This window comes from Alosa pseudoharengus, unplaced genomic scaffold (assembly GCF_046254945.1).
Source record: "Alosa pseudoharengus isolate Yale_2024_CS ecotype anadromous, Long Island Sound unplaced genomic scaffold, YU_APseudo_1.1 YU_APseudo_1.1_scf_9, whole genome shotgun sequence".
Taxonomy (NCBI): domain Eukaryota; kingdom Metazoa; phylum Chordata; class Actinopteri; order Clupeiformes; family Clupeidae; genus Alosa; species Alosa pseudoharengus.
The window spans coordinates 2,777,404-2,791,338 of NW_027468881.1; the positions used below are offsets into that span (position 1 = coordinate 2,777,404).

The following is a 13,935-nucleotide window of genomic DNA, read 5'->3' on the forward strand; positions in this document are numbered from 1 at the left end:
TTTGCCCAATTGAATTGTTAAACATGTCATTTTCTGGAGTCATGTAAGACAAAGGTTTCCATTTGTCAAACGATATCCGTATCATCTGTCTCCTATTAATGTTGTCAAATGGGGTCATTTGAATGTTGGTTGTGAAAAAGCTTGCTGTAGTGAAATGGTAACATACGAAGTGGCAAAATTTAACGGTGCCATCAAAACGGCCAAAAGTCATAGTTTTTTTTATGAAACTGGTATATGTCAAATATTTAAAAATAAATCCGAAAATATATTGTGATTAGTTTGGGTGTTTTTTAATTGTTTTCAAAAATATATTTATTTTTCTCCACGTAAATAGTGTTATTTTTTTTGTTTTCTTCATGTAGTTTAGCTACATTTTAACTATGAAATATAATTTATGCCCATCGATTGAAATATTGATGAGTTTGAGGACATTATAGCCCAAAACTCCTTCAGCTCATTATTAGTCTCATTCATTTACGGGCGAGTGTTGCTCCTACCAATATGGCGGCCGCGTTGACATATTCCTTCTAATAGAACTCAACGGACAATGCGGCATCTATGTATATATCTATGGTGGTGCTATGCTGGTTGCTAAGGCAATCATGTTTGCTGCTATGGTAGTTGCTAGGTTGACATGGTTTAATAGATGTTGATAGACAGATAATTTAATGAATGTTGATAGACAAATTACAAATTGTTGAAAACAGCTGGATGTTAATATCTTTGCTTTCTAATTTTCCCTTACTACCCAAAACATCTTGGGGGCTGTATGAAACCTGCAGGCGGGCCTGATCTGGCCCCCGGGCCTTATGTTTGACACCCCTGAACCATATAGACAGATATGTAGGCTACAGTATGTACAACTATGTGCAGTGTGGTTACAGTACCATTGTAGTGCAGAAACAGTAACATTACAATAGTATTAATAACTAGATGTACCGCATAGCGGTACAAAATATGACCGCCGCTCAGTCCTGTACAGCCGTTCCGCGAAAATAAATCACACTTCAATTTGTCTCCATATTTTACTCCATCCCCCACTCTTGAAACTTTTGTGTATGCTTGTTTGGCATGCCTGAGTGTGTGTGTGCGGCTGCACAGAAAGTAGCCTACTGGTGCTGAAAAGTTGAATAGATTGTGGAATAGCCAAGATGTAGCATTGTTATAAAACCTTTAAAGGTCCAGTATGTAGGAAATCATGGAAAATAAACTGTAACCATTCCAAAAATGATCACCATATGTTGTCAGAGAGTGAGGAAACACGATGAATTGACGTAATGGCTTTTTGACAACATTACTCTAACCCGTGAAACCCCGTAAAACTCATGAAAAAAAATCAGTTACTGGGCGGAATCTCTTGGAATTTTCGTTTATGTTTTGAACGATTAATTCTAGAATAGCGTATTAATAATGGGCTGGCGCGTCCTCCTATTTGGGTTGCCAAATTAGCCAACTGTCAACAGCTGTCAGTTGTAGTCATGAACGCCTACAAGAGGCAGGCAAATTTCCAAAATTAAAACAAGAAACAAATTAAGTGGACATCGGAGGAGCTTCCTGAGATGGTGACGTCTTCGTCAAACTAAGAATATCAAGTCTGACGCAGAGCTGGCCATATTTCTCCACAACAGGTAGCCTATGCTAAACTTCATCTGCATCGCTAACTTCAGCTAAATATGTTACGTTGGTTAGAGAGGTATTTTTTGTTTTCACTGTTTCCGTAATGTGTAGCTGGGTTATGGCTGGAGAAACGTTAAAGCAGCTGCAGGTCAACTAACGTTAGCTAAGTCTTCATTACATCTGGCAACCCAGAAGAGGCTTGCGTCTGGTAGTCTTGAGAACGTTCACCAGTGTTTTGATTTTGGCCTACAGAACGTTCAATCCTACAAATCGCACCTTTAAAATCTCTAAACAATCACAAGTAGGGCAGTTCATCACAGTTCATCCATTGCAACTGATTGATGAAAGGTAATTTACATCTGTAGGCTACATTGTATTTGGGAAAAGCAAAAGGTATCAGCATAATGTTATTTATGTATTTATTTGTTTGTTTGTTTGTTTGTTTGTTTGTTTGTTTATGAACAAAAACATCTCTGTCAGTTCCATGCCGTTTTCAACAGCTTTCAAAAACAAAGGTCATTTTTGGATGGATGGATTTTTTGTGAATGTTTCTTCTTCTACATAAGATTTTAGTCATCTTTAGTTCATGTAATACTTCATTGTCAATGCACAAATTAAGTAGCCTAACAGTAGTCTGAAACGTTATTGTTAATGCACAAATTAAGTAACAGTAGTCTGAAACGAAATGCTGTTTTATGTAACCAGTGGTGCAAATAACTGACATGTCCAAATGGGCCTTGATGAAATGCGTCGCTAGACTGTTCATACACATTTTAACGGGCCAACGAACTGTTGTCCGTTATTGTTCGTGCAAATATAGGCTGATTCATGTTCCCTTGCATTGTGTAACTGACCAAGCTCAATCTTTTAAGAAATAAAAAAATAAATAGCGGGCAGATCAGGCTGGGTTCACCCCAGCCTAGTCCATGGCACCCGATATTGTTTAATTTTCCGATTGAGATATCCACGCTCTGGCTATTCTAAATGCAAAAATGCATCAGGGAGTTATGACAAAACTGTAACTAACAAACTAGATCCTAATAGAAAGCTGTTAGCTTCCCTAAGCTACAGGTAGGCTTATACGTTAGGCCTATTTACAACATAAATTGTCAATAGGCTATGCTGGCGACACAAATAAAATCTCCTTTGGAAAGATTACGCCTTACGCCTTACAGTATCAAGCGGACTTAAACTGCCATATTGTGGCGAAAAGTTAAGGAAAGCGCGAATGAAGTAGCCACTTCTAAATGGGACCCACTACACAGTAGCTTAAGGTGTGTTGCTAAAGCAACCATAATGAAATGAAGGTGTCATTGTTTGGATACTTTACACACACGTGCTTTTTAATTTCACAGACTACAACTACCAAGCTGGAATCAAAGCACATCGATTCCCCTCTCACACACCCTGCACGCACTTAAAACGAAATAAACAGGCGTCTTAGTCTCACGCATGTATAGGCAAAACTGTATCAGCAACGTTGGTAAATCTTCCATTGCACAGAATGATTTTTGTAGCACGTGCAACAAATGACAGTCGAAAGATACAATTACAGTGCTGCTATCAATTTGCTTGGTATATCCGCATTTCTAGTTTTCTACAAATACAATCAATCAAATTGGCCTCCATCACTCAACCAACGCTAACGGTAACATTACCTAGGTCCTTATTGATATTATAAGATTAACGTACCTGCAGTAAAAACCAAGCATGTCCGATAAACATCCTCAGATTTATGTCGGCTTCAAGAAGAAATGGGATTTCATGTGAACATCGTCCTATCCTTATTAGACGTTCTCTGCGGTAAATTAGTCCTTGTAGGAAGCGTCCATTGTTTTTTTCAACCCACTTTTAACTTCCAACAAAATTACGTCTCACTGCAACGATGCGCCATCTAGTGGACAAACGACTACTTATCGCCAATACTGGAAATGCAGCCATGATGATGGTGATGAATATTTATTATGGCTTTCTTTTAATCCTACTGAATTTGTAATTATGTATCGGCCGTTCTAATACCGATAGTATGTGGGTGCCTGTGTGTGTGTGCATGTGTATATGTGTGCACCGCCATCTACAGGCCAATGAGTGTGCAGTCACTAAATGTACACATAACCTAATTTTTTTTAGACCCCCCCCATGGATGAAATTCTATGAAACTTGGCATACCCCCAGAGAATGCCAGGTCAATCATACACATACAATTTGGTGCAGTTCTGAACATCTTAACTGAAGATAGAGGCGATTAAAGCAGAATAATATTGCATTTTCATTTTTTACCGGGGGGGGTGCAAATCACAAATGAGTGATTATGGGCCAGGTTGATGTGGGCCCTTGAGACCAACATACCATAAAAGATTCTTCATCCTCAGTGCCACGGTTCAGGTAGTTATTTAGGAAAAACTGCTTTTTTTGCGGTTCGGGGGGCCCAGCACGGGGGTGGAGTGGCCCCTGGGGACGAAACAAAATTTTTCCGTAAAAGTCTAGTGGAGCTACATACCCACCAAATTTCATGTGCCCCGGTGGTTCGGTGTCCCGGGTATCGTTGACCAAAAATTCAGGAAGTAGATGACGGGAAAAAAAAAAATTACAGTACAGTACAGTACAGTGTAATTACAGTATGTACATTTGTAAATAAATAGACACTATGGGTGGGATAGGGTAGTGCAGTTGGTTGTGGACACCTCAACAGGCACAGGCAAGGAGGCATCAGGCGGGGGCGGGGCAGGGGGTGATGGGGGATAGTTCGTTGGATGTCACCGGGATGCAGAGCTAGAGTTCAGTAGGGTGACAGCCGCAGAAAAGAAGCTTCCTCTGAACCTGCTGGTTCGGATGCGGAGAGACCTGTAACGTCTCCCGGAGGGGAGTAGGGTGAACAGTCTGCGGTTGGGGTGAGAACAGTCTTTGATGATGCACGCCTTACGCAAGCATCACTTGTCCTGGGTGGCCTTTATGGAGGGGAGTGAGAAACCGGTGATGCGTTGGGCAGTTTTCACCACCCTCTGCAGTGCTTTCCGGTCGTGGGCAGAGCAGTTGCCATACCAAACTGTGACAGTTGGTGAGGATGCTCTCGATGTTGCAGCGGTAGACGTTCACCAGGATCTGAGGAGACAGATGGACCTCAGAAAGAAGAGACGCTGGTGAGCCTTTTTGATCAGGGTAGAGGTGTTGAGGGTCCAAGAGAGGTCCTCAGAGATGTGGACACCCAGAAACTTGAAGCTGGTGACACGCTCCACTTCAGTCCTGTTGATGAGAATGGGTGTGTGTGTGCTAGCTTTAGACTTCCTGAAGTCCACAATGAGCTCTTTGGTCTTCTTGGTGTTGAGAGCCAGGTTGTTATCAGTGCACCACGATGTTAGGTGCTGGACCTCCTCCCTGTAGGCCGTCTCATCGTTGTTGCTGATGAGCCCAATCACCGTAGTGTCATCTGCAAACTTGACAATGGTGTTGAATGGAGCCATGTACAGGTGTGCAGTCGTAGGTGAAGAGGGAGTAGAGGAGAGGGCTCAGCACACATCCCTGTGGTACACTGGTGTTCAGGGTGATGGTTGAGGAGGTGCGGTTATCTAACCTAACAGACTGAGGTCTGTTGGTTTGGAAGTCCAGAATCCAGTTACAGAGGGAGGGATTGATGCCCAGTTCACTGAGTTTGAAGTATCATTTACATGTATACAACAATTGGGTTCTATGGAACTATTTATTTGTTTCTGATTGGCCGAGAGACGTTCCATGGGTTGGAATATCCCTGGACATTTCAACTCAGACTTTGCACAGCTAATAATAAATCACTCCGCGATAAAATGTGAAGATTCTATAACGCTTTGACACAATGTTCTCATATCCCAGCTCTCCACTATTTAAAGCAAAGGGTTACTCCTTAGCAAACCATAACGAAACAGTGCTTCACCACATCTGTGGATTAAGCCACGCAGTCAACTCAATGTAAGTAAGATAAACAAGGATGCTAATTGTTCTCAGCATTGCCAGCATTGTGTATAATATGATTGTCACTTGGAGGAGACTTAGATAACTATGTTATAGCATAGTTAGCTAACCGCTGATAACGTGCTAGCATCATCACGTCAGAAAAGCATATGGGACTGTGCACAGTAGTGTAACATTTATTCACCATAAATTAATAAAGTTGAAGTGGTTCTGCAATGTAGGCCGTGTTTCGGTTTTTTTGCAGTATGCTACCATGTTCCTTACATGACATGGCCCAGTGTCCTTGTAACATGCATGCAACAAAGCTAGATATGAATGTTTACATGTGTCTCCATGTCATACTGGAGTCTTTCGATGGATTCTAAATGAAATCAGGTCCGTGGCTCTCTAAAAGAGCCTCTTGGGCTGTAACGTTTACAGACAGTCTTACAGCTACATCTTAGTATCCCGGTAAAAACAAGCAATGATCATTATCTGTAAGAAATGCTTTAATACCACAACCTGGTACAGTGTCTGGAGTAGGCACCTAATAGGCTAGAAGTATGCTATCTAATCACACATCATTAATTAAATAATACATTAAAAAAAACTCATGAAGGGGACGGTGTCAATAACAGTGTCCATAGAAACAGTTCAACACAGTAATGAGTTACTTTCCATAGAGAGAATAATGAAACAATGGAAGGGATTACAATTTTTTATACCAGTGAGTAATGTGTAATACATTACTTTTTTTGAGTAATGACCCCAACACTGCACTCCGCCTCCCGTATGAACCAATATTATTAAACTTTATGTTTCTTGTAAGATGCATAGTGATAATGATGGTGTACCGTGGAACAAATGAATCTGTCTTCTGAAGGGTGGTGGGGTCCAGTTCAAATAATGAAGCGATGTCACTACCATGGGACACTGCCACAAGTTTGTATTTTATTCGCTCGCCCAGGCTCCACTTGTTGTTCCTGGTGCTGTCCACCTAAGGATAAACAGTTTTCTTCAACTCAGTACTTAAAGGAACACGCCACCCAAAATCAGTAGTGATATATGTTCTTACCGTAACTTTCACGAGTTGAGTCGTACCTCGCGCGGCGCGAATGTGTTAGCATGTTGCTATGCTAGCGGGCTCTGCCGTGGCCGTAGAGAGAGGCACATAGCAGTATTCAAACACCTCCACGTTTTACCTACTTAAATACAGTTGCACGAGTAGTTGATGAAAAATGTTAGGGCACACAACATGAAACGTGACGATTTTCCAAGCGAATAAACATGAGAACTACAATGTGTGGCGCAATAGCACTTGGGAGTACTTCGACCTAGCGTGGTAATATTATTAACACCTAATTGTAGATCCTATCCACCACAGAGTTTAGAATCCATGCTGGATCGACCCTCAGCCTCTCCCTCCCCTCTGAGCGAGAGAGGCACACACACTAGAGATGCGCTGATGGGCTATTATTTCAACCATAACTGCATAGCAAAACTTATCATCCATCAGCCATCCATCAGCACTAAAGTTTGTTGACCAATTTTCAAAACTGCACCCGCCATCCGCTTGTTGTTTTAATGTAGGCTATATGGGTGATGCAGCGCTGCTGACGTGAGGCTAGAAAGCCCTTGCCTGTTCTAGAAAGACTGATCTAATGCAGCAAATATATTAAAAGGCAAAAGTCGTACATTGGCTAGGCCTATCCCCAGAATATCAGCAGCAAACTCAGTCTCATGTCGCGCAAAACAGTCTCCAAATAAAACGCACATCGGCCTGTTGCCTATTCTGCCAGCTTGTGACAATATATTGTCCAAAATGCTTGATTGCATTGCATTCTCCACATTTTTAGCTACATTTTCATGTACCACATCAGCATTTTTGTTCAGTGAATCTTTTGTAAATTGCTTTACAATTACCGTCGGGCCTATTGCCTGGCTTGCCTCAGCTTCGGTCACGTCCTTTTACAATTTTATCATTGTAATAAAAAACGCAATTTGCCACATAATTTCAGCATGCTCCTGGCCTACTAATTAATGCCTATTGTAGGCTACTTTATTTTTTGCAAAAAGAAAGAAATCCTTGATAAAATAACAAGTCATTCACATTATAGGCTACTTCACACACTGTTAGATGAATACTCCCATTCATTTTGACTGCACGAGTGCGTCTTTTTCAGACAGACATCGCAATTCATTTTATAGCCTAGCATGCCAACGGACAAATATGACGCCTCGATATTAAAGAAACTCCGACTCCATTCATTCTGAAAGTCCACCGCACAACAATGCAACGTGCATGTTCACATTTTTAGTAACAACCGCCAAACTTGCTTGCTTGCCTTACACATCTAAGTTTTCCGACTATTTTTCTTACCTTCTTTTTCCGCTGTGGGTGTTAGTGAGTTTGTAGAAGTTTTAGCTCTTACGTTCTGAACATCTCGCACTGCCATCGCCCGATGTCATTTCTTAGTCATATCACTCTCTGTCTCTCTTTTAAATGCCTATTCCCTGAATGGTAGGCTACAATTATGTGTTTTATATATAGGCTAATATCTAAGCAAAATAACCCAGGCAGTCTCATCTAGGATATAACACAGGTTGAAGTTGGTTCTATTTAGGGAGGTGAACATCTGTAGATGACTCAGAAATGACATCGGAAGACAAGGAGTGAATATGGCAAGAGGCAAGCCGAAGTCTGCTGACAAGGGCCCGACGGTAATTGTAAAGCAATTTACAAAAGATTCACTGAACAAAAATGCTGATGTGGTACATGAAAATGTAGCTAAAAATGTGGAGAATGCAATGCAATCAAGCATTTTGGACGATATATTGTCACAAGCTGGCAGAATAGGCAACAGGCCGATGTGCGTTTTATTTGGAGACTGTTTTGCGCGACAGAGACTGGGTTTGCTGCTGATATTCTGGGGATAGGCCTAGCCAATGTACGACTTTTGCCTTTTAATATATTTGCTGCATTAGATCAGTCTTTCTAGAACAGGCAAGGGCTTTCTAGCCTCACGTCAGCAGCGCTGTATCACCCATATAGCCTACATTAAAACAACCAGCGGATGGCGGGTGCAGTTTTGAAAATTGGTCAACAAACTTTAGTGCTGATGGATGGCTGATGGATGATAAGTTTTGCTATGCAGTTATGGTTGAAATAATAGCCCATCAGCGCATCTCTAGTGTGTGTGCCTCTCTTGCTCAGAGGGGAGGGAGAGGCTGAGGGTCGATCCAGCATGGATTCTAAACTCTGTGGTGGATAGGATCTACAATTAGGTGTTAATAATATTACCACGCTAGGTCGAAGTACTCCCAAGTGCTATTGCGCCACACATTGTAGTTCTCATGTTTATTCGCTTGGAAAATCGTCACGTTTCATGTTGTGTGCCCTAACATTTTTCATCAACTACTCGTGCAACTGTAGTTAAGTAGGTAAAACGTGGAGGTGTTTGAATACTGCCATGTGCCTCTCTCTACGGCCACGGCAGAGCCCGCTAGCATAGCAACATGCTAACACATTCGCGCCGCACGACAGAGCGTTTGAGTGCACCTACCGACGCGGGAGAGGTACGACTCAACTCGTGAAAGTTACGGTAAGAACATATATCACTACTGATTTTGGGTGGCGTGTTCCTTTAAAGAAGAAGAGCAAAGATAAAATCTTCTAATGTGTTGTACACAATACAATACAATGCTTATGACCATAATGCAAATCACGTCACTTTCAGGTACAATGACTTTTCTGCGATAATGTTTAAGGCAAGAAAAAAACAAAATTAGCTTATGCCGTTTTTAGTGTAAAAGTACACTATTTTCCAGATCCAGAATGACTGCAGTAATGATGGAATCAAGTTTAATTTGTCATGTTGTTAGGTTTTCAAAAATCTATAGTTTTACTAATCCCCAAAAATTTGAACGAACACATTTTTCTGAACATAGTGAACTGGACTGTTAGGCTGTATTAGGTTCCATGGCTTCCATATGCTAGATGAACAGGTACTGTCTGATGGTTTTAGCCTATTGATACGTCCAGGTGTCTTTAGGACATAGCCTGGCAACTTATGCCTATTTAAATTTATTTTGTATAGTTCTTGTTTGACAGGTTTTAATGCATTTTTGCACTGCTGGTTCTGAATGTAGGCTTTAGACTAACATCTGAGGAAGCCTACTAATGGTGCCCTTGTCTTCCTATGTCATGCTTTCGATTTTGAGTTTCGACAACGGAGCAGTAAGAAAGAACTGACCGTACAGAACAGAACATCCAGCACAACTACATGTACACTAGTGTAAGCAAAATTTATTTCTAGTTTAGCCTCTACTACTGCACTGTGTTGTTTCCCCAAGTCACTACACCATGACCCCAAGTCACTACCACAATGCTTTGTGTTTTAGCTATTCACACTGTTCTTATGATATTCTGTACATAGACGAATCAAATGTATTTGTTTAAAATATTATTTGTATTTGTTAGCTTTCATTTGCGGCAAACCGGTTTTCAAGTCAATAATATGTCACCATGTGGGGATTGGGCTCCCTATACTCTGTGAAAGCATGTGTGCTAGCTGCTGAGAAGGTGGGGGTGGTACTGTAGGTTCATCTCTGGACCTCAGGTCTCCATACTGGGGCGGGAGAACAGGGAATAGCACACAACTAATGCAATTACTAGGCTGAAGTCAATCATACCACAAATTACCTCCAAAAAACATTTCAGGGTGTTATAGCCTATAAGCTAGGACTGGTTTCAGTGTGAACTGCAGTATTAACGACAGAGGGTGCGCAACTCACTAGCACACTTCACTGAAAGCAATTCAAATGTATGCAAGTTGAGCATGTCAGTACTGTGTTCAGTATTGTGAGGGAGGGTGCGCGAGATGGGCAGCAGCACTTCATAAAGCAATTTGAATTTGCAAAATTATGAAGTAATGACCATTATCTGTAAAAAAATGTTTCAATACCGCAATTTGGTACAGCGTCTTGAGTAGGCCTAAAAATAATTGTATTAAACTTGTTAAATGTATCTGTAGACTAGGCTACTCTGCCAATGTTAAGGTTGGGTTTATATACACCTAATAGGCTAGATTATGCTATGTAATTGTCATTACACACAACATCATTCATTTAAAAAAAAAAGAAAGGGACGGCATCAATAACAGTGTCCATAGAAACATTTCAACGCAGTAACACAAAACTAATGTAAAGTAACTAATGTTACTTTCCACAGAGAGTAAAGAATAAAAACCTATTATTTTTTTACAGTAGCGAGTAATGTGTAATACATTACTTTTTTGAGTAACGACCCCATTACTGATTCCCCATCCTAATGGCTGAGGGAAACTTTGATACATTGAGTGTTCCAGACTAAAAAGCCGAGATACAGGTGAGCAATTCAGGCTAGCCCATGGTGACCTAGCCCTGAAGAATGTGTCAGCATGTCCACATTACTCTTCATGAAGTAACAGATAGTAGAAGCTGCTTATGTTTGCATTAGAAAAAACATATTCAGAATGTAATACCCAGGTGAATACTCACAATTGTTTGGATGTCAGCACTATCTCCTTTATAACCAGGATTTTCCTATTAGAAAGAGACAAAATTCTCTACATTATCACAGCTATTATCGACCTGTTTTGTGTGTTTTCCTATGTTCATGAAGCTTCAAATATACTTCCTATCTACTACTATTTCTCTCTTCATTTTAAAGAAGGGAAAAGCTAAAGTGAAATCATGATCTTCTCTGAATTCTTGACCATGACAAGTCCCATGTGAAATGTTCTGTGTGGCTGAACTGAAATTCTATATTGACAACTCATAACATCCAGTGGTAAACTACAGCCTCATTCTCATTTTGTACAAAAACATGGGCATTGTGAAGGAGAATGTCTAGCTATAACAATGGACTCTACCTCTGCTGCCAAGTAGTGCCCAGTAGCAAGGTGCTTGAAGCGGTACAGGCTGTTCCAGTGGCCTGCACCTCCTCTGCAGGGATCGTGGTGCACCACCTACAAAATCATTAAGATTGGCTTTGTCATAGTGCCTTGGCTAGCATGGAGAGAAAGCTATAATTCAAATGTACAATTAAAGTCCTAATCAAGTACTAATACTCACCTCCACCTCCCACAGTGCATTGGAGCTAGTAGCAGAGGTAGCAGACTGACGCAGTGTTGTACGCAGGAACACATGGAGTTTAGATTTATACTCATCACATGTCAAGAACTTCTCTTGTTCAGCATGGAAAAGACGGACAACATCGCCCTACCAGAAATGCACATTTTAAATTGACAATTCATATAAATCCATCATTTCCCTGCCAAAAACAAAACACCAACTTCTGGTTCAGAAAATATGAAAGAAAATATATTATAGTGTGGCAGGAAAAAGTATGAACATACTCCTTTTAAGACGTCATCTCTGTGGTCACTAAACATCATGAAGAGGTTGATCTTCCAGCTAGTGTTGCTATTTACCGAGTTAACCTGCAAGGGAAAAATGTGAAGCACACCTTCATTGCTCCCTACCTTAAGTCACACACCAGGTATCCTAAGAATATGGCTGAACAGAAGCAGTCCTGCACTGCACTGCTTATCTAATAAAAATCTAACCAAGTGTTATTAATGTTTTATCAAGATCAAAAAATCTAGTTGCCATTGTTTTCAGTTTAAAAAAACTTACCTACCACTTTCTCATAACATCATTTGACTTAAATTAATAAGACGGGGATCACACTGACCAGAGGCAAGCTGCAGGTTTCCTATTGTTCTCTATGGTTCGGCAGAGGAACAGGCTGAGTGTTGAACTTGGTTCAACTTTCAAAGCGCAGTGCGAGTGTATTCAATTGTCAGGTTAGACAAACTGTTTGTTTTACTTAGGGACGAGCTAGAACTTATTATGGTCTGAGTATTGCGCTACGCTTACCGCTGCTGCTAGCCAGTGTGATCCCTGCCTAAGAGTCTGACTTATTTTAAGACATCATCATTACAACAAGCAAATCTGGCTGCCAGTGTGTTAAGCAAATTTGTCTTGATAAAACTCTTTAAAATTCAAACTGATCTTTCAAGAGAGCGGTAATTAAGTCTCTTTATACTAATTTCTGTAAGGCTATGTGAACATCACCATCTCCCAACTGCTCAAATGTGACAGAAATGTTATGTTTTGTTTACTTGGATGAAAACATACAGCCACTTCATTACCTCTTTGCACCCTGGGTGGTCAGACAGCTCATAACTGCTTGCATGTAGAGGCTGCCCTGCATTTACTGGATTCAGAACGACCTTATCCCCTACCACTACCTGAAACAGTAAATGATGAGCATGGTTATTTACTGGATTCAGAACGACCTTATCCCCTACCACTACCTAAAACAGTAAATTATGAGCATGCTTATTTATTGCTAATGACCCCTAGAAGGCAAAACACATTAGCAAGAGGCAGGTACAGTATGTGTTTGTGTTTTTTGTTTGTTTCAGTCAGTCAGAAATTACACAGAGGGCTTACATTGTCTCCATTGGCCCTAAGCTTCCAGAACGGCTGTACAAAGAGCCAAGAACCCTCGTTGCCAGTGCCATCCAGTGTTACCCGCATTGCGTTCTTCTCAAGCAATGCAGGTAAGCGCTTATTCACGGTCAGGTATTTATTGCTCTTCATATGCAGAAGCTGTTGAAACATGATGTCATAATCTTCAACAATCTTCTCATTTGGGACACAAATGACAATGGCACTTCTGTTTTACTGCTCTCATGGGTACATCAGTGAAAATGTATGCTTGCTATTTTAAAGGCATTCAATGTTTATATTTAATATTTTCTACATAATTTTATGAAGATCCACACATCAATTTAAAGAATTTCTCAGTCTACCGAGAACTGGTGGAAAATTACATCAAATTAGGACACTAATACATAATTAGTATGCTTGCTATAGCAAAGCACACTACTGTTTTTCTTAAGTTGTCTTTATTATTCCCACTTGGCATGCATTAAGAAGATGTTATAATGATCCTACACTTCACATTTTGTGCCGTTTTGAACCTGTCAGCCAAAGATACTGATAACAACACATCGTTTTTGCCTTTTAGTCAGGAGGAGATCCAGCTGAACCCCTTAAAAAAATAAGTTATACATGATAACATTAAATTAAGGCAGTGGGAATTTTTTTGTTGTTGGCATATTTCCAAAATGGCTGCCAAAAGAGTCGGATGAAAAATAAAAGTAGCATATCTCAGCACATAATGGGTCAATTCTGATGGTTTTGATATCAAATCATAGGTTTTCTGGGATGCTGAGTCCGTTTCTGAGGTGAATGAAGAGGTTGAGGGTCAAGTTCATATTGCAGTGGTCAAGGTGATGGTAATTTCGGGCCCAAAATACAACACAAAAAAATAATTAATCT

The 13,935-nt window shown here is 40.6% G+C and overlaps 1 protein-coding gene across 3 annotated transcripts in view; it reads right to left on the reverse strand.

Moving 5' to 3' along the window:
- itpr3 (inositol 1,4,5-trisphosphate receptor, type 3) overlaps positions 1–13,935 on the reverse strand; it is a 363,942-nt gene that overhangs the window by 294,019 nt on the left and 55,988 nt on the right. For all 3 annotated transcript variants that reach the window (XM_076277395.1, XM_076277396.1, XM_076277394.1), the window contains 7 exons: positions 13,042–13,200; positions 12,738–12,836; positions 11,940–12,023; positions 11,656–11,802; positions 11,454–11,549; positions 11,080–11,124; positions 6,396–6,538 (listed from right to left, as the gene is read on the reverse strand). In XM_076277395.1, the coding sequence (XP_076133510.1) occupies positions 6,396–6,538; positions 11,080–11,124; positions 11,454–11,549; positions 11,656–11,802; positions 11,940–12,023; positions 12,738–12,836; positions 13,042–13,200 (773 nt within the window). The remainder of the gene's footprint in view (positions 1–6,395; positions 6,539–11,079; positions 11,125–11,453; positions 11,550–11,655; positions 11,803–11,939; positions 12,024–12,737; positions 12,837–13,041; positions 13,201–13,935) is intronic.